Genomic DNA, 19,291 nt, shown 5'->3' with positions numbered 1-19,291 from the left:
CATTCCGAAGTTTATTGAGTGGCTTATATCTATGCATAGCTAACTTACATACATATATCAAGTAAATGCCAGTGGGAGAAATTTCCATGTTAACATTGTGAGTGTATAAATTTGGTAGTGAAACATTTAGTAAGTATTTATATGACTTCAGTTAGTTACCTAAATGAAATGTAAAGTTTCCTAGCGATGGTAGCTTTTCTGTAGAGAATTACAAGGATCTTTGTATTTGGGATGAGTTTATCTTAAAAATGTATGTGATGCCCTTGCCCTGTGCCTCAGGTCCTGGCATCGATGTGCCTGCCCCAGACATGAGCACAGGCGAGCGGGAGATGTCCTGGATTGCTGACACCTATGCTAGCACCATAGGGCACTATGTGAGTACCCACCAAAAGGCCTAAGGGCTTGATTTGCTACCTACAGGAAATAACAATTTGTATTATACGTTGAAAGTAGTGAATTCACTGGGTTTTTCTCCTCCTCTTTAGTCATATCTTGATTTGCATGTTATTTTACTTCTATCTCTATTCTTAAATCATAAATATAGTGAACACAGATTGAGCTTTTCCTTACATGCCACCTTATCCTGGATGCTGGGATGGGATCCTCAAAGAAGGTTCACCTACCAGGGCAGCACACTAGAAAGGAAATAAAGATGCATTCAATTCTGATTTTGCTCTTAAGAGCTTTCATTTAAAGAGGAATTAAGACACATAAGCAAATAAGGTATGGAGATAGTGTGATTACAAGGGTAGAGTTTTCCCCGGAAGAGGTATTTGGGCTAAACTTTGAAAATGGGTAGAATTTGAACATGTGGAGATTTGGGGGATAGGTGGAGAAACAGTGAGCTCAGATTGTCTGAAGGTAAGGCATATTTAATATTTAGAAAGGTTATAGAAGAGTTGAAGAGGTTAGTGAACTAGGACAAAGATTATCAAGCCCTGGTGTTTTTGTTTTACCTACTGTTCAGAAGGGAGCATTGGATCCTGACCCTTCCTTAGGGGAGGGCGGGCTGGATGCAATGTTAGGCTGCACTAGGGCAAAGACATAACCTTCACATGGTGTCAGTGCCTGTCTTCACAGCCCAAGAGCCACAGGGACTGGGGAGAAGCATTGGCACCTGGCAGAGACAGACTCAGCAGGACAGGATTGGCTGTGTGGGATCAAGTAAAAGGACAGTGTTGAATCAGAGAGAACCAGAAGAACTTGAGTGTAGGGGCTAAGCAGGAGCAGTGCCACTAATAGAGGACACAAGAAGAAAAACCAACTTTCTGTCCCTGAAAGGGATGGAACCCTGAAAAACAAACATTTAAGGAGTAGGAAGAGAAAGTGAGTTGAAAAAGACAATCACTTAAAAAAATATATGTGGAGTACCTACTATATGTAAAAAACTAAGTGTAAGCAAGGTATCAATACAATTAGGATGGATACTAGGAGTTTGGGTACTATGAAAAGAATAATAGGACCCTAACCAAGTCTTTGGAGGCAAGATCAGAAAAGGCTTCATTAGAGATGTAACTTTCTGATCTGCTCTCTGAAGATGATTAGACATCAACTAGGGGAAGGGCAGGGCAAGTGTTAGAGGCAAAAGGAAGCACCTGGATAAAGGTCCTGATTTGCAAAAGAGGTGAACTTGAGAGACTGAGGGAAGACTATGGTAGCCAGAGTAGAGAGCGAGATTATAGGGAGTAAGAGAGGCCAGCAGAGGGTTGGACAAGATTATTGCCCTGTAGGTGACAGCAGGACTTTGGTCTTTGTTTTGAAAACAGGGAAGCTGAAGAAGCACTAATTGTGAGCAGGTGTGTGATACAGCTAAGTGTGTCAGCTTCACTCTGTGCAGCAGAGAATGGGACTGTTGTGGGCAGGAGCCTATACAGAGACCAGAAAGAGAGGTAATGCCCTAGCCCTGGAGAGAAATGGACAGATGGAAGAGAGATTTAGGTGAAGAAAGCAGTCAGTTTTAAAATAATGAGAAACACTGAGGGCTCCATGTTGTGGATGTTGAGGGAGGGTGGGATTTCTGAAGAGAGACCAATTCAGCTGCTGGTTTATCCCTGGGAACCAGACTGCAGAGCACCTCGAGAGAGGGAAGTAGAGCATGAAGAGTAACCTCCACTTAAGAAAGAAAAGACAATTTGAGAGATGACTGTTGTCCAGAGAAAAGGAATTTTGTTGTTTGGCATGTTGATTGACTTTAAGCCACAGGTTCATTGGTGTGATGTAAGAGAAGTATGGGGTGGTAGCAAAATCTTCCGAGGAAATAAAGGACTGATGAATTTTTCTTTTAAGGGCCCTAATAATGGAAAGATCAGCCTTGGAAAAGAGGAAGAATTTTAGAGATCAGTGTCCTTTCCTGAGATGGTATAGTCTAGTGGGAAGCATGGGCAGACAGCCTGGATTCGAGAATTAGCTCCTTCATGCCCCAGTTCCGTGACCTATGGCAAGTGCCTTGAGCTCTCTGTGCCTTGGTTTCCTCATATGTAAAATGACAATGCTAATACTTAATGAGACAGTTATGAGGATTAAATGAATAAAAATATATTGCACTTAACAGTACCCAGCCGTTATTAAGCACAAAAAAATAAATATTTATAAATGCCACATCAGGTCAATTGCACAAATCCCCTGAAATAATACAGGAGAGCACTATGAGACACTTCAAAGAATTTTGGTTTTAACTGCCATTCCCAAAAAGGATGTTTTTCTTGTCACCTTTTTATGTTAAATAAGCTCTGGGAATGGTCTCTTGTTCTTCTGTTCTTTTTAAGTAAGACAAGAGTAAATAATAGTACAAAGTAGTAGTTAGTATATTGTTATTTGTAGCTCATTCCCAATGGTGACAGCAAAAGAAAGTTTTGTGAGGCCCTGCCAACTAAGACCTTGGACTATACTGGTGAAAGACTTTTCCTTAAAATGATAGGAAAATCAGGACCTAAGATAAGGAAGCCATAGTTTTTGTTACTTATTTCCAGATGTGAACCTAAACCACACAACTCCTTTTGTCTAGCACCACCTGAAAGAGCCAGTGTTGGAGGGGAAAGTGAGTTTTCCTCCCTGGGCTTCCAGAACAATTAGGTATGCTGGGGAGCTGGCAGCTGGCACCATGCCTGACCTCAGACAGGGCTGCTGTCAGCTCCAGCATTTGCATTTCCACTGTTTAAAAGCATTTGGCACCAGGTTTGCAATTCTGTATTCATAAGTGTTAATTATTCATGAAAGAAAACTGTGGGAAAACTACTAATTCTGTAAATCACTTGACTAGACTGCTTTTTTTACCTTTTTTTTTGTTGTTGGTAATTATTACAAGTAATACAGTTCTAAGTTCTCTCTGTAAAAAATATTTAAATAATACGTATAAAGACCAAGTCACTTTTTAACTCAGCTAGGACATATATTGGGAGGTAGGGGATAAGGAGTGACGTAAGGCACTTTATCTTGTTTTACATGGTTAGCAAATTTCCTTAACAAGTTTATTAAATAGTCCATACTTTAGCCACTGATGTAAAATTTCTTCTTCATTTTATATTGATTTCCTATATATAACAGAATTGTCTGTAATTTTTCCTGTCTTGCTAATTATTATCTATTCTGCATTGATTGCTACAGTTTATAGTATATTTGATGCCTTGGAAGGAAAGCCCTCCCGAGCCCTTTCTTTTTTATAATTATACTTGTTTCTGAACAAGAATATATGCACATCATCAGCTCAGAGTACAGAAAGGTGATGGGGAAGACTGCTACCCTCTGCTTCACTTCCCAAAGTTAACTGCTGATACCAGAGGTACTCTACTCAAACATAGGTGTGGACCTCTGTGTCTTACCCACATGCACCTTTTTTTTTTTTAACCCAAATGATACCATACTAAATATACCAAAGAAAATTGAATTTCCAGAAATAGAATTTTTGGGGTAATGGATATTTTTATTTGGGTAGGTATTCCACATTGTTCTGACACCTAATTATTGTCTTTTTTTTCCTTGAGTACTTTTGCTAACCCACTTTTTTAGGTGAACTTAAGTATTTTCTTTTGAAGTTCTTTTTAAAAAGTGCCATTTTATTGAATTTGTAGGTTAGTTTGGCAGAAGGCTATTTTACAGCTTTGAGTCCTCCCATTCAAAAACACCATAATGCCTCTTCCTGTCTTAAACTCTGTGTTGGTGACATGCTCAAGTCTTACGGTAGGTTTTTTAAGATACTTTAGGTTAGGATTTACCCTGACTTAGGGCTTAAATAGTTTTAAGCTGAATATATCTACTTTTGTGAATTGTTAATTATACTTACTTGATGTTAAATTCCTAAACAACCTTGTTTCTCCCATCAGAAAGTATAGTCTACTTTTACATATTTTCTAGGAACAGAAATCTGGAAAAGTGAAGCATGATGAGCATATTTGAGTTAAATGAGAATGTGTTTTGAATTTAATCCTTCATTATACTGGTTCATCATAGAAATTGTCCTTGACATTTCATCTTTGAAGTTTTGTCTTTCTCTTACAGGATATCAATGCCCATGCCTGTGTCACTGGTAAGCCTATCAGTCAGGGTGGAATCCATGGACGGATCTCTGCTACTGGCCGGGGAGTTTTTCATGGGATTGAAAACTTCATCAATGAAGCTTCTTACATGAGCATTTTAGGAATGACACCCGGGTTTGGAGATAAAACATTTGTCGTTCAGGTAAAAAAATTTTGTTTTCTTAAAGAATAACTGATATACATAAAGTAAGTTTTTAAATTTCTTTAGATTTGTGATTTTAAAAATTTGATTCATTTGAATCGCTTAAGTTTTAAAGTGGTATTACATCGTTTATTGTTTGAACTTTAATGTGATTCATTTGACTAGAACCAATTTAAGTATCTCTCTGATACATACACTATCACCAACTTTTTTTAGTCAATATTTAAATTGAAACTGTATACAGAAGAGGAAGTCTCTTAAACTGTTAGGACGGGTATACAGAACAATTTGCACATGATCCACATTTCAACTTTCAGAGAGAATTTGCTTGGTATTTGATTATTTTACTTAGAAGAATCTAAATGAAGTCGAGTGCTACTTTAAAGTAGAATTCATATTCCTCACGATTAATGACTTACCTTTTTTAAGACTATAGGACATATGGTCATCACAGACTAAGGACTTGGGTGGTATGGTTGACACAGGGCCATTTCTTTATGAACCAAGAAGGCTGCACCTAACTAAACTTCTTTAGGACTCCCTATCACAGATAACAAAGGGCTTAGATTCCACATTCTTAAACATAGAAATGTATTGTTGAAGAGCAGCCAGTTAGTCCATTGTTTCTTTTGACAAAAGGATTTTGAGCATTCTAACAGAATATTAGCTATATTGGTCAGAATGTGATTCTTACCATCTAACTGTACAAGGACTTTGATTTTTGTGTCATGCGTAATTGTTCTTTACAGGGGTTTGGTAATGTGGGCCTACACTCTATGAGATACTTGCATCGCTTTGGTGCTAAATGTGTTGGTGTTGGTGAATCTGATGGGAGCATATGGAATCCAGATGGTATTGACCCAAAGGAACTGGAAGACTTCAAATTGGTATGTTAATCTAATATCTGAACAGTTTGACTACCCTGAATGTTGTAAAACTGAAATAAGTCTTATTGAATTCTATTTCCATTGCTTATTTTTTAAAATATAACTCAAAGAGCTTTAAAGATAACTGAGTCTTCCTATCATTGGCACTAAACATAAGCATTTAAACTCTGGTATAGTAGTTAATTCTGATTTTCAATCAATTACAGCAACATGGATCAATCCTGGGCTTCCCCAAGGCGAAGGTTTATGAAGGGAGCATCTTAGAAGCCGAGTGTGACATATTGATCCCTGCTGCCAGTGAGAAGCAGTTGACTAAGTCCAATGCACCCAAAATCAAAGCCAAGGTAAGAGCAGAATGAGACTGAGTTTAGCCTTATCAGTGTGGACGACATTGAGGGTCATAGAAAAGTGCTTGCTGGGTTTCTGTTTAACAGCTTTATTGAGATATAATATACATTCACCCAGGTAGACAATTTAATGGTTTTTAGTATATTCACCAAGTTGTATAACCATCACCATGGGTCTCCTCTTAAACTCAACTTCCAAACAGTATTTATGGAAATAGAAAGGTGAAAAATAGCTTTATGTAGAGCAAAATAACTTTTATTAATTTGATTTAAACTGGAATTATGTTTGTCCCCACAACTCCCTACTCATGTGCACATCTGTTGCCCTCAGTGGAGGGGATTTAATGGTGTTATTGGCATTTCTATATGTTCCTGACTCTTTACAGATCATTGCCGAAGGTGCCAATGGACCAACAACTCCAGAAGCTGATAAGATTTTCCTGGAGAAGAACATTATGGTTATTCCAGTAAGTCATCCATGTTTGCCAGTTTTATATGTACTCAGAATTATAATTGTCTTTTGTAAAGAATTGGGAGAAGGGGGAAATGCGAGTTTCCCAAGCTACAGTGAATTTTGCTTTTAAGAAAATTAAGTAGAAGTACGGTTAGTATAATAAGCCTATTCATTTTCACTTGATTGACCTGAGCATCTTCTCCCAACTTCAGGCTCGTTCTTGAGTATGTGTTTAGCCTTCTTAAGAACCCAGTTATATAAATGTATATTGTGCTAAACATACTATTCTAACTTAAACTTAGAAGATTTTCTATGATTCCTAACCTTATTCATTTCAGATGTCCCTGTTGCTTTATGCAGAATGCTAATATGAGGAACATGTGTTAGGTTTTTCAGTGGATAAGCATAGGGTCAATACCAAAAGGTTATTGGATATTGGAAATTAGTGTAGACTTGTAATATATTTTGAAGAACTCCCTTTGCTGAAAGCATTTAAAAAATTCCATTTAACAGAAATAGACTACCCTTAGGCGGTGGGAGAGGGAATGCTATTCTTCTGGTGAGACACCCTATGGACAATCTAATCCAGTGGTTAGTGGGAATCAATTTTGCCTTAAATTTTCTTTGGTGGAGACAAGGCTCTAACCAAAGTGGATCAAATTAGTAACCCCAAAGAATTATTGTTTTTCCAAATGGAAAAAAACTTCAGATAGATTGGGAAGGGTGTTTGTTAAATTTAAGTGTGAAATTCCTGATACTATCTAAGATATATTTGGGAAGTTGGACGCTTAATCTGCTTTGATATTAAAATTGAGCTCTTCTGTTTATTGTAAACTTTTTATTAAGACCATTGTCTTCTCCTTTCTTTGGTTTCTTCCTGTTACATTTTTTATATAGGATCTGTACTTGAATGCTGGAGGAGTGACAGTATCTTACTTTGAGTGGCTGAAGAACCTAAATCATGTCAGCTATGGCCGTTTGACCTTCAAATATGAAAGGGATTCTAACTACCACTTGCTCAGTAAGTTCTAATGATCTTGTTCTCCAGTTAATCTTTTGGGCCAGCTAGAAGGCTGGAAAAAGCTCACACTTAAGAGGACTAATTTCCTTTTCATAATCCTAAATAATTTAAATTAATGTCAAGACAGAAAACTATATTTTGTCTTGAGCCTTGGGCCAAAAATATATAGTTTCTTTATGGGAAATCAATGTATTAGCTCTCTCAAATATATTTATATTCAAATATTTGTTCTGTACTGTAATGTTCCCAAAACATAATTACAAGTTAGTAATAGAAAGAGTATCATTTTAAACCAGGAACTCCTAAAATATGCATCCATTTCTAACTCTGGTTGCTCTTAGTAAAGGCCTATTTAGTGTCAAGAATGTTTTCAGTCTTCTGATGAGAATAGTTTTCCTTTGACTAGAGTAGGCTTCACAGTTAACAGTAGAATTTTTATCAAGCTGAAATAAGACCAAGACCTCCAACTGAGCTTCTTTACTCAGCCCACTCAGAATCTGGGTGAAGTGATCCATCTATTTCCGTTCTTTTTCCCTCACCAGTTTCTTTTTTAAAGAGCCAAGGAAAAACCCTAGTATTGGGTGTTATGGAAACAGAGCAGTGACCTAAATTCTCATTTATATAGAATTTGGCCAAGTGCTTTATTCTTTTTTAACTGAGTTTTAAATGATTAACCCTTTTCATGTCGTTAATGTAAAAGGTTTCTAAATCTCTTAGTTTTGGATAGTGGGTATAGTCTGGGAAAACTTTTGGTGGTTCTACTTTAATTTTTTCTACTAGCAATGTCTTAATCTTCATCTCGGCTTTTCATAGTGTCTGTTCAAGAGAGTTTGGAAAGAAAATTTGGAAAGCACGGTGGAACTATTCCTATTGTGCCCACAGCAGAGTTCCAAGACAGGATATCGGTAAGCGTGCTTGTGACAGTGTGCATTTTATGCACACTACCTGCTCTGTTTGGACTCAGGTCAAATAGATTGAGCTGACAGATTGTAATCAACCTGACAGTAATTATAAGACTTGCGTGTGCTTTATACCTTCCTCCTCTCTCGTTTTTTCTAAAAATGGAGTGAGAGTTCTAGTTTAAAATAACTAATGGTTCTGCTTCTGGTACTTTTGTAATATAAATGACTTAACAAGTGATTCCAATATAATGGCGAGTAGTTATTATGTACTTTAACTTTTTTAAGCTCTAGGGAAATAAAAAGAATTGAAAGGTAAACATTAGATAGAAGAATTATGAAAAATTGGAATTCCTATATGGATACAAAGAAGAGAATTCAACAGATTAGAAAAGGTATTTAATGTTAATTAGCTTTTGACAGGGTATATTAATAGTGCATACACATCACAAAGAGAATTTCACCAGTGAATGGCTGAAGACATCAAAAACAGAGTCAGAGGAAATAGGCTTAGAAAAAATATTTAACACCTTGCTATTAAATATAAATTAAAACAAGTTTTTTTTTAATGTATTAAACTAGCAAAAACAATTAATAGATCTTATATCCACCATGTCTGCCGTGAAGCAGTTGTACCCTTATTCTGATAACAGTGCCGATTGGTGCAGCTCTTTGGAGAAATTGAAGAGTTATTGAAGTGTTCCTGCCCTTTGACATAATAACGTCCCTTTGGGACTTTATCCTAAGAAAATAATTCGAAAGGAAAGGAATGGCTTCATGCATGATGATGTCATTGGAACTGTATTTGCAATCAGTTTTCATAATTAGGTTTGATTTAACAGTTTTATATATATATATGGAAAATGGCTAAGTTATAATATATCTTCTTATGAACTATTCAGTCATGGAAAATAGGACTATATTGAAACATGGGAAACGTTTAAGGGGTTTTGAAGAAGATGCTTTTGCCACTCTGGGTACTAAATGGTTCCACTAAATGAACTGTCCTCTTTCCTAGGGACATATCTCTGTTAGTTCTGGTCCCTGTGTCTGAAATGCCCTACCCTCTCCATGCTTAGGTATCACTGCACCTCTGTGTCCTTCCCTGAAAAGCCCCTCTGTCTGCCATAATTGCATACATCCTTCCATCACAAGTAACAACAGTGCCTTGGCAGGACTGCTGCCCCTCTTAAATGGGCCTCTTGCTCCTCCCTGTGGTCACCCCATGTTCCAGCACCTGACTGGCATATAGCAGTCGCTCAGATTGAAACCTCAAGAGGGAATACGAAAAGAGGATAGCCTGGCAGTTAGGAAGACAGCTATGATGACTTTCTCATCATACCCCTTATTAACACCTGAAACCTGACAAAATTCAAATCTCTGCCCCCTCCATGTCTGCACCCCTGTAGCAGGAAGCCCTGCTGACTGTTCAGATCCTGACCACTGACCTCAAGTAGGCTCTCAGAGCTTCCCAGTAGTTAGCTACTTTTCCTTGTTTCATTTATTTTCTCATTCTCTTGGTTGGTTGTAGTATATTTTCTCCTCTCCCCTGCATTCCAGCTCATGGCCTGGTATATATCCAAAGAGAAAATTGAAGCAGTCAGAAAGCTTCCACATGTACCCAGCTGCTGGTATTTGTGCCCTGTCTTCTGTCATCTCTCCTATTGTTATAGAGTGCTTCCTCTAAGCCCAAGCCTTGTTCTGGGTGTTGGATGGCCTATTTTCAATTTCCCAAATGCACTGCTCAAACAAATCTTCCCCTATCTCTTCTGCATCATCAGTCCTCCTTCTATTCAGTCATTTCTAACAATGTACCAAATGCTATCTTAAAAACAAATCTTAATTCCACTTCCCTTTCCAGCAATTGCCATATTTATTTCCCTTACAACAAACCTCCTTAAGTTCTGCATATACTCTGTCTCCAGTTTTTCTATATTCAGCCTACTTTTTATGCCCATCACTCCACCAAAACTTTAGTTCTTGTCAAAGTAACCAGTGACATCAGTCTCACCAAATCCTATTTCTCAGTCCTCGTCTTCCTTCACCTGTCAGCAGCTGTTGTCACAGTAATCACTCCCCCGTGAAATATTCTTTTCATTGCTTTTTGCTCATTTTTGTCAGCTCTCCACTTGCTTAATATTGGAAGGCCTTGGTCTCTGAACCAGTTCTCTGAATTCAAAATTTTGGTGATCTCACTTAGCCTAATGGTTTTAAGTCCAAGTACATGTTGTCTCTTCTCACTAGAATATATATTTCATGAGAACAGAGAATTTTTATTATTTTGTTTTCTGCTCTGTCCTCACTGCCTAGAAGTATGCCTGGCATGTAGTAGGTACTCAATAAATGTTTGGTAGATGAATTGAGTTAAAGAAACAACAGTATTGCACCTATAAAGCCAGTTCCTTTTCCTAACTTGGTAGAACAAAACAAAGTTTAATCCAAATGTTTCTTGCTTGATACAAATGTTATAGAAATATACCTTCTTAATTAAGTAGTGTATTAATTGGATGAAGTTCAGCATAGATAACTTTTGGTGACCCACTTTTGAAGTTTTTATCTGGCATATCAGGATCTGTGTTTAATAGCTACATATGTCATATTAGAAGTGATGGTGATAGTTAATTGTCCTAAAATTTTTAGAAAGCACTTCAAAACACAAAACTGATAGCGGAATCTATTGCAAGAAATTAACTATTGACAATCTATTGAGATAATCGGCGTAGGAAAGAGATGAGCTTACTTGGTGGTCAAAGGCTCTGGGTCATATCCCAACTCTAAAATAGCTATATGTAAACTTTTCCAACTTCTCTTGTCGACAATTTCTTCAACAGTAGAATTAGGGGGTTAATTAGAATTGCTAACATTCTTCCAGCTTTAAAAGTTGGTGACACGCCGAATATACAGTTGGGATTCTTATCGTAGAGCTATTATTGGAGGTGGCCAGATGCCTTTCTGTGCCCTTTGTCATATCCCTGTTCTACTGGGGAATGGAAGTGAATGCACTGTGACATGAACAGTATAATGTGTTGCTCTTGTGCAGTCGCATCTCAGATGGGTGATCGGTTCTGATCTCACTATTTGCCCTCATGTTTCTTGGTTCATACTTTTCTCTGTTCATTGTTTACCATGATCGTATTTCATGAGTATTTGCTTGCTGTCAAACATAATGAAAACTAAACTATGGTTAAAATGCAGCTACTTAACTAGGTATCAAGATATTGCACAGAAATTATATATATCTTTACAGTTCTGTCTGGCTGTATATTGACTTAAGAATCCTTTGTGCTCATATAGGTGAACATGTGTTTGTATAGTTTTATTGAATTTGTTTTTTTTTTCCTAATAGGGGGCATCTGAGAAAGACATCGTGCACTCTGGCTTAGCTTACACTATGGAGCGCTCAGCCAGGGTACGTGCACACATGCTGTTTGTATTTCTGCTAATGACAAGAAGGGAAGCTCAACTGTGTGTCATTTCGGCCACCAGATGGTGTGTGCGCAAGCACAGATTGTGATTATGCATGTGGCTATAGAAAACAGCAATTTATTTACATATTCCTCATTTGTGTGTAGCAAAACGCAATCTTTTTCGGTCATAAATGATAAGCAGTGTTTTTAGAGTCTTCAGTGTTTAACTAGGCTTATGGAAATAAACAATAATACCAGGTTAGGAGAGAGTAATGTTTATAGTGGTTAGCTAAATATCAAGTAGTCAGCCAAACTAGATTGCCGATCAGTGTACCACTCCATTCTAGCTACAGGAAGCTACTTCACTATAGAATTTGGTATATAAATAAAAGGCTTTTTCACCATTAGATCCTTATTTCAATGCCTTAAACACAGTTTGAGTCCAGTTTTCCTAATTTCTTCTTGAGTTCAGATTCTATCCACTTGGCTTTAAATCGAAATAGCACAAACATATTAAAAAGGAAGATGGTGATGTTAATTTTTTTTTTATTGAGATATAATTGACATACCATAAAGTATACCATTTAGGAACCTTAAGTATATTCACACGGCTTTATAGCCATCACCACTAACTCCAGGACGTTTTTGTCACTCCATTTTTAGTTCTTTTAAATTATTACAAAGTATATCAAGTGGACTCACTCTAAATAACAGGAGGTCTAAAGGTCACAGAGACAGCTCACACCTAAAATTCTAAAGAGTGACTTCTTACCACTGCCTAGACAGTGTTTTGTTTAATTCCAGAGAATTAATCCATCCTGGCTAGAGGTTATTCTATTGCCCAAGTCATTTCTCTTTGGCTGACCAAGTCCTGCACTGAAATGGTAACAGGTAACTTGTACCAGCTCCATATGTGCCTTGTGTGTTCATGGCCTAGATACTTGAGTTGTGGTGTTCTTTACTGTTTTCTCCTTCATTTCAGCAAATCATGCGCACAGCCATGAAGTATAACCTGGGACTGGACCTGAGAACAGCTGCCTATGTCAACGCCATTGAGAAAGTCTTCAAGGTGTACCATGAAGCCGGTGTGACCTTTACATAGATGGATTATAGCTTCTTCACTACCCTCTTCACCTCTTCATCTGTAGACCTATCAGAAGTTTACATGTAACCACAGAAATTTCTTTCTCTCATGACTTATTAGATAATGGACACCATTCTCAACAAGTCAACCTAAATCAGCCCCTTAAGAAAAAAGATAATAAGGTTAGGGGATCATGTACAAAGGTCGATGAGAATGAAAGTTGAAATTACCTGTGTCAGAGAGCCATTTGGGTATTTTGCCTTTAAATAAAAAAGTCTGTTCTATCTGGCTGTGCTGCCTTGCTCCGTGGCTGCTTCTCAACAGAGCTGTAGCCCAGGAAAATACCTGTTGTCCAAGGGCAGTCACTTGCTGCCTCAGCTCTAGACAAGACTAAGATCTGGTATAAAAGTTTGACACATTTAAGAAGCAGGTATGTGGCATTTTCAGAAGATGGCAGGGTCCTCAGGTGAGTTACTGGTATTTTATTTCAGCAAAAGAACTCAGTTTTACAGATTTCAAACTTTCCTTTATGCATTTTATTCTTTTAGAATAAAATAAGTACGTGCTGCTGTAATAAAATTGCCTTTAATCAGTTAATAAGCCTAACCTTGACACAAGCAGTGAATTGCTATAAACATAATGAATGAAAAAAGCTAGTATTTTTATAACAAAACAGTATCATTTATAGCTTTTCAATAGTATATTGTCCAGCAAAACAAAAAGCCTAATGAGAGTTATCTTCATACATATCATTCAATAGCAAATGACAGAGGTTATTTTTATTAACACTGTTAGAATTTACTAACAGTTTATCACAATCATGACATATAGTCCAAAGAATGCAGTAACTTCCTTATCATGTTAATTGACCTCTTTGGGAAATCTGTTGTGTTGACTGATTGAACAATAATTCAAATAGAGTGTCCCAGGGGGGAAAAAAAAAAAAAAACACTTGGGCTCCCTCTTTGGAGTCTGGCTGGCGGCTCTGAGCGTTGCCAATGGCCCCAACTCGCCCTGACATTGTGTCCTCTTTCAGAGGCTTTGCATTCTATGCACAGCTTCATTCAACAGCGGCCTGAAGACAACCTGGGGTTGAGTGTTGTGTTTGGGAGTTATTTTGCCAGGGCCTTTTGAACAGTAGTGTCCCAATGAAGTGCTAGATATTATTTATGTAAAAATGAGCTTTTTTCTTTTTTTAACAATAATATCCTTTCAGAAATTTCTAACTACTTTGTAACTGCATGACTTAACCTGGTGATAAAAGCAGTTATTAAAAGTCTACCTTTTCCAAAGTTTATGTTTCTTTTTTGTGTCTTTATATTTAATAGTGACTCTTTTACTACATGATAAAAGTACAGTTGGGTTTCTGAAATTTTCGAAACAATCGCCAATATAACATTACTTTCCACTATATTGTGAGCTGCCTAAGTTTTATTCTTGAATTCTTTTGTGTTTCATTTGATGGACAATATCAATGCTATTCTTAGAGAAGAGTTTCTAATGTTTAAAGCTAATGTACTGAAGTAGTTTTTTTAGTAGTGCCTTTTTTTTTTATGAAGGAAGGTTTCATTGATTAGGGATTTGTTTTTAATCATTTAGCCACAAAATGTATCAATTTAAAAAGATAGATTACTAACTATAATCAGCAGAACTGGATTCTAGACCTCATTCCACCAATTAGCTGCCAAACCAGGAGCATAATTTTCAGCTGCACTCTTTAGTCCTCATTCTGCCTCTCCATGGTTCTGAGCATCACAAAAGGCAGTAAACAAGACCCATGGACAGTGAGCCCTTCCTGAGCTGCTGAGATCTACTTGCACTCCATGTGGAGCACTAAAATATGTTGGGAAAGTCATATAAAAACAAGTTCCAGAATATTTTGGAACAGATCTGGGTGGAGCAGTAGCTTCCAGTCATATGAAAGCAAAATGATAAGTCTTAGTCTTGGCTTTTAGCTAACATACTGGGAATATTTATCGTAATTCTTTAAAGATTTGATAAAAGTTGATATGTGTTATTGATACTAATATTGGAAAATTGATATTGTCCATGCTAGCTATATAAAGACAACATAGCACTAGTATCAACTTTGGTTCCTGGAGCTTTGAGTTAGAAAATTCTGGTCGATAACTTTAACTGTGTCCTCGTGAACCCCTACACTAGAATGTGTTTTTACCTTGCTTGATGAATGAAGTTGAGGTAAATGAGAAGTGAAAGATTGATTTTTTTTTTTTTTTTTTTTTTTAAACAGTGCTTCTGACAACTCTTACTAAGATTGGTGATTTAATTGAAAAAAAGAAAGCCTGGCATCTTAACTCAGCAAGCTTTAAGTAAATTTCCTAAACATCCCTGGCAGGCTTTCTTAGCCCTCCTATGCATTAAGGCAGTCAAGGCATGGCATATTAAATAAACTATATCTGGGAACTTTGCACAGAAAACTGCAGAAGAATTTTTTTTTGCTTTGTAATATGAATATTATGATTTTGTTTTTTTCACACACCAAAAAAGATGGCTTCTTTGTGTTTGTCTTGTTATCAAACCTTACATGTAGTTTAGAAAGTTTCTCAGCTTAAACACTATTGACATTTTTGGGCCAAGTAAGTTTTGGGAACTATTCTGTGCACTGTAGGATGTTTAACACCCCTCGGTTGTGACAATCAAAAATGTGCAAAGATAGCCAAATGTCCCCTGAGGGGCAGTTACCTCATATTGAGAATTACTGGTGTAGATAGCCAAATAGTTCTGTGAACAATAGCTTCTCCCCTTCAATTCATAGAACCACCTCACCATTTTCTACTCCCTAGAGATAACCACTTCCAATAAATTGAAATATTTTTATTCTATTCAAATCTTCTGCCCATTTTCAATTAGTTGTCTTTTTATTGTTGAGTTTTAAGAGTTCTTTATATAGTCTGGATAAATGACTCAAATGGGATTGCAAATATTTCCTCATTCTATTGGTTTCTTTTCACTTTCTTGATGTCCTTTAACACAGTTTTTCATTCTAATAGAGTCCAATTTTTTCTTTGGTTGCTATGCTTTGGGTATCATCTTAAATCCTTGCTTAATCCAAGGTCACAGAGGTCTGATGAATTTGTTGGTTTTTTTTTTTTTTTCCACACAAAAAAATGATGGCTTCTTTGTGTTTGTCTTGTTATCAAATCTTACATGTAGTTTAGAAAGTTTCTCACCTTAAACACTATTGACATTTTTGGGCCAATTGAGGAATTAACCCAATTCTATTCAAATTGATCCAAAAATAGAAGATGAGGGAACACTTCCTAGCACCTTTTATGAGGCCAATATTACTTGGATACCAAAGCCAAACACCTCACAGGAAAACTATACACCAATATTTCTTAAGAATGTAGACATACAAATACACAAAATACTAACAAAATCCAACAGCTCATAAGTATTACACATTGCCAGGTAGGATTTATCGTAGGAATGCAAGGGTGCTTCAACAAAATTAAAGTAATAACACCCCATTAATAGAACAAAAGGGAAAGAAAACCGCTCATCTCAATAGATGTGGAAAAAGCAATTGATAAAATTCAAGATCTTTTTCATAATAAACCACTGAAGACTAGAAGGGACTTCCTAAACATAATAAACAGCATTTGTGAGAAAACCGTAGCTAACATACTGGTGAAAACTGGTGAAAACAGAAAGCTGCTCAAGAGGAACAAGACAAGGATTTTTCTGTTACTCAACATTGTACTAAGTCCTAGCCAGAGCAGTTAGGCAAGAAGAATAAAGTCACCCGGATTGAAAAGGAAGAAGTGAAACAATCTTTATTTGCAGATGACATGATATATAAAATCCCATAGAATAAACACATAACTAAAAAATAATTACCAGAGCTAATGAATTAAGCAAAGTTGCAGAGTACAGGATCAGTACACAAATATCAGTTGTTTTCTATATACAAATAATCTGTAAAGGAAATTAAGAAAATTCTATTTACAGTAGCATCCAAAAGAATAAAATATTTAGGAATAAATTTAACTAAGGAAGTGAAAGACTTCACCAAAATCCACAAAGCAATTTAAAAGAAAGAATACCTCAATAAATAAAAAGATTTTGCGTCTATAGGTTGAAAACCTTAATACTGCTAAGATGGCATTACTCCTCAAAGCAATCTATAGATTCAAAATTGCTATCAAAATTCTAATGGCCTTATTTGCAAAAATAGAAAATCTGATCTTAAAATTAATATAAAACTGTAAATGATCCCAAATAACCAAAACAATGTTGAAAAAGAAAAAGTTGGAGGGAGGACTCACATTTTTAGTTTCAAAACAATACAAAGCTACTGTGATTAAAATGGTGTGGTACTGGCATACAGACATAAACCAATGGAATAAACTTGTTAGTCCAGAACATCTATGGTCAATTGATTTTCAATCCTGGTGCCAAGACGGTATTTCCTATGGCTGTCTTAACAAAAGTACCAGAAATTGGATGGCTTAAAACAACAGCACTTTATTGTCCTACAGTTTTGGGGGATACTTGAGCTGTCAGAAGGGCCATGCTTCCTTCAAAACCTATAGGGGAGAATTTCTCAACTTTTCCTCTGGTGGTGGCTATCGATCTTTGGCATTCTTTGACTTGCAGCTGCATCACTTCCATCTCTGACTCTGACATTAGATAGCTGTCATCCTTCTGTGTGTCCATGTCTCATAGGGACACCAATCATACTGGATTAAGGCCCACCCTACACCAGTATGACCCCTTTTTAACTAGTTACATCTTCAGTGACCCAATGTCCAAATGAGGTCACATTCTGAGATTCTAGAGGTTAAGACTTCAATATATCTTTTTGGGAGACACAATTCAATGCATTACACTATCCAATGAGGAAAGAATAGTCTTCAACAAAAGACACTAAGATAACTAGATATCCACAAAGGAATGAAGTTTGACCTCTCTCATATACAAAAATTAACTCAAAATGGATCAAAGACCTAAATATTAGAAATAAAACTATTATCTCGTCTGATCTTGGAAGCTAAGCAGGGTCGGTCCTGGTTAGTACTTGGATGCGAGACCACCTAGGAAGACCAGGTGCTATAAGCGTAAAAAATAAAATAAAAAAATAAGGGATTGTAAGCTGACAAGGTCCTTGCAATCTGTGAGGTCAACCAAGGGTTGTCTCGCCTAAAAAAATAATAATAATAAAAATAGAAATAAAACTATTAGAAGAAAATATAGGGATAAATTTCATGGCCTGAGATTTGGTAATGGATTCTTAGATTTGACATTAAAGCAAAATTTTTTTAAATTAGAAATTGGAATTCATTAAAATTAAAAGCTTTTCTTCAACAAAGGACATTATTAACGTGAAAAGATAACCTACAGAATAAAAGAAAATATTCAAAAATCATAAATGTGACAAGGGTTTAACAACCACTTAAAGAACTTTTAAAACTCAATGACAAACATCTAATTAAAAATGGCAAAGCACTTGAATAGACATTTCTTCAAAGAATACAAAATAGATTTACAAATTTTCCAACAAGCACATGAAAAGTTCAACAACATTGGTCAGTAAGAAAATGCAAATCAGAACCATAATGAGATACCATTTCACACCCACTAGGATGACTGGTGAGGCACTAGAGACATACAGGAAGAGAATGAGTTGTTTGGCTTCAGAGCAAGGACTGGAGGGACAGCCACCATTCTCCCTGTATTGAGCCCTACTTTCATGCAGCCTGCAGGTGGGCACTATCTTTCCTATGTTGAGCACTCCCCCATTATGAAAAAATCTGAATGTGCATTGGCACGGTGAACTCTGCTTGCTTCACCCTGGAGACTCCCTAGGACTCAGCTCCACCAAACTCACTCTCTGCCTGAGGCTCTTTCAGTGGTGGACAGCCAGCCCCAGCCCACACTGTAGACTTTCTTGGATATCTCTCAGGGATCTGCGGGCCACAGCCGGGCAGTGGCTGGCCTCAATGGGTTCCGTTCCTTTTGCTGAGTGGCCCTAAGCTCAGCACTGGTGCCAAATCTGAATCCATATTAATTTGGTGAACACCGCTTACCCTACCCTGATGACTCCCTGAGACCCTACTTCACACAACTCACATTCTACCTGAGGATCTTTCAGCAGCTGAGCCTTATGGGCAGCTGGCAGGCAGCAGTAAGCCTCAGGGTACCCTGGGCATTTTGCTGAAACACCTCAGGCCCAGTACAGGTAGCAGCTGGCCTCAGTTCCCAGTGTAGCCTCTCCCATGCACCTCCATGTCCAGCACAGGCAACAATCAACAGAAGATCACTTTTTTAGCTCCTCCAGGTAGCCCCAGGCTGGTCATAAGTAGCAGCTGACCTAGGCCTGCACTGAAGCACCTCCCAAGAGGCCCCAAAACCAACACACCCAGTAGCTTGCTTCAGACCACAATAGAGCACCACCTGATTAGCCTCACATACCCAAAGGGTTATATTAATAGGCACCAGAGCCCACTGGGGTCAGCCCCAAAACAGCAGCTCATATGCTGTGGTCACAGCCAGTA

The 19,291-nt window shown here is 37.2% G+C and overlaps 1 protein-coding gene across 2 annotated transcripts in view; it reads left to right on the top strand.

Moving 5' to 3' along the window:
* The window catches only part of GLUD1 (glutamate dehydrogenase 1), a 37,264-nt gene extending 23,199 nt beyond the window's left edge, over window positions 1-14,065 (top strand). The window contains exons 5-13 of one of the 2 annotated variants that reach the window (XM_011355369.2): window positions 280-374; window positions 4,495-4,674; window positions 5,424-5,561; window positions 5,768-5,905; window positions 6,295-6,375; window positions 7,260-7,383; window positions 8,197-8,288; window positions 11,629-11,691; window positions 12,672-14,065. In XM_011355369.2, the coding sequence (XP_011353671.1) occupies window positions 280-374; window positions 4,495-4,674; window positions 5,424-5,561; window positions 5,768-5,905; window positions 6,295-6,375; window positions 7,260-7,383; window positions 8,197-8,288; window positions 11,629-11,691; window positions 12,672-12,791 (1,031 nt within the window). In that variant the 3' untranslated portion in view covers window positions 12,792-14,065. Of the gene's footprint in view, window positions 1-279; window positions 375-4,494; window positions 4,675-5,423; window positions 5,562-5,767; window positions 5,906-6,294; window positions 6,376-7,259; window positions 7,384-8,196; window positions 8,336-8,681; window positions 8,701-11,628; window positions 11,692-12,671 lie in introns of those variants that run through there. The other variant, XM_023527959.1, reaches the window with a different exon arrangement.
* The last annotated feature ends 5,226 nt before the right edge of the window (window positions 14,066-19,291 follow it).

Source organism: Pteropus vampyrus, unplaced genomic scaffold (assembly GCF_000151845.1).
Source record: "Pteropus vampyrus isolate Shadow unplaced genomic scaffold, Pvam_2.0 Scaffold20, whole genome shotgun sequence".
NCBI classification, from domain to species: domain Eukaryota; kingdom Metazoa; phylum Chordata; class Mammalia; order Chiroptera; family Pteropodidae; genus Pteropus; species Pteropus vampyrus.
The sequence above is the reverse complement of the archived record's forward strand: the minus strand, read 5'-3'. Positions and strand labels throughout refer to the sequence as shown.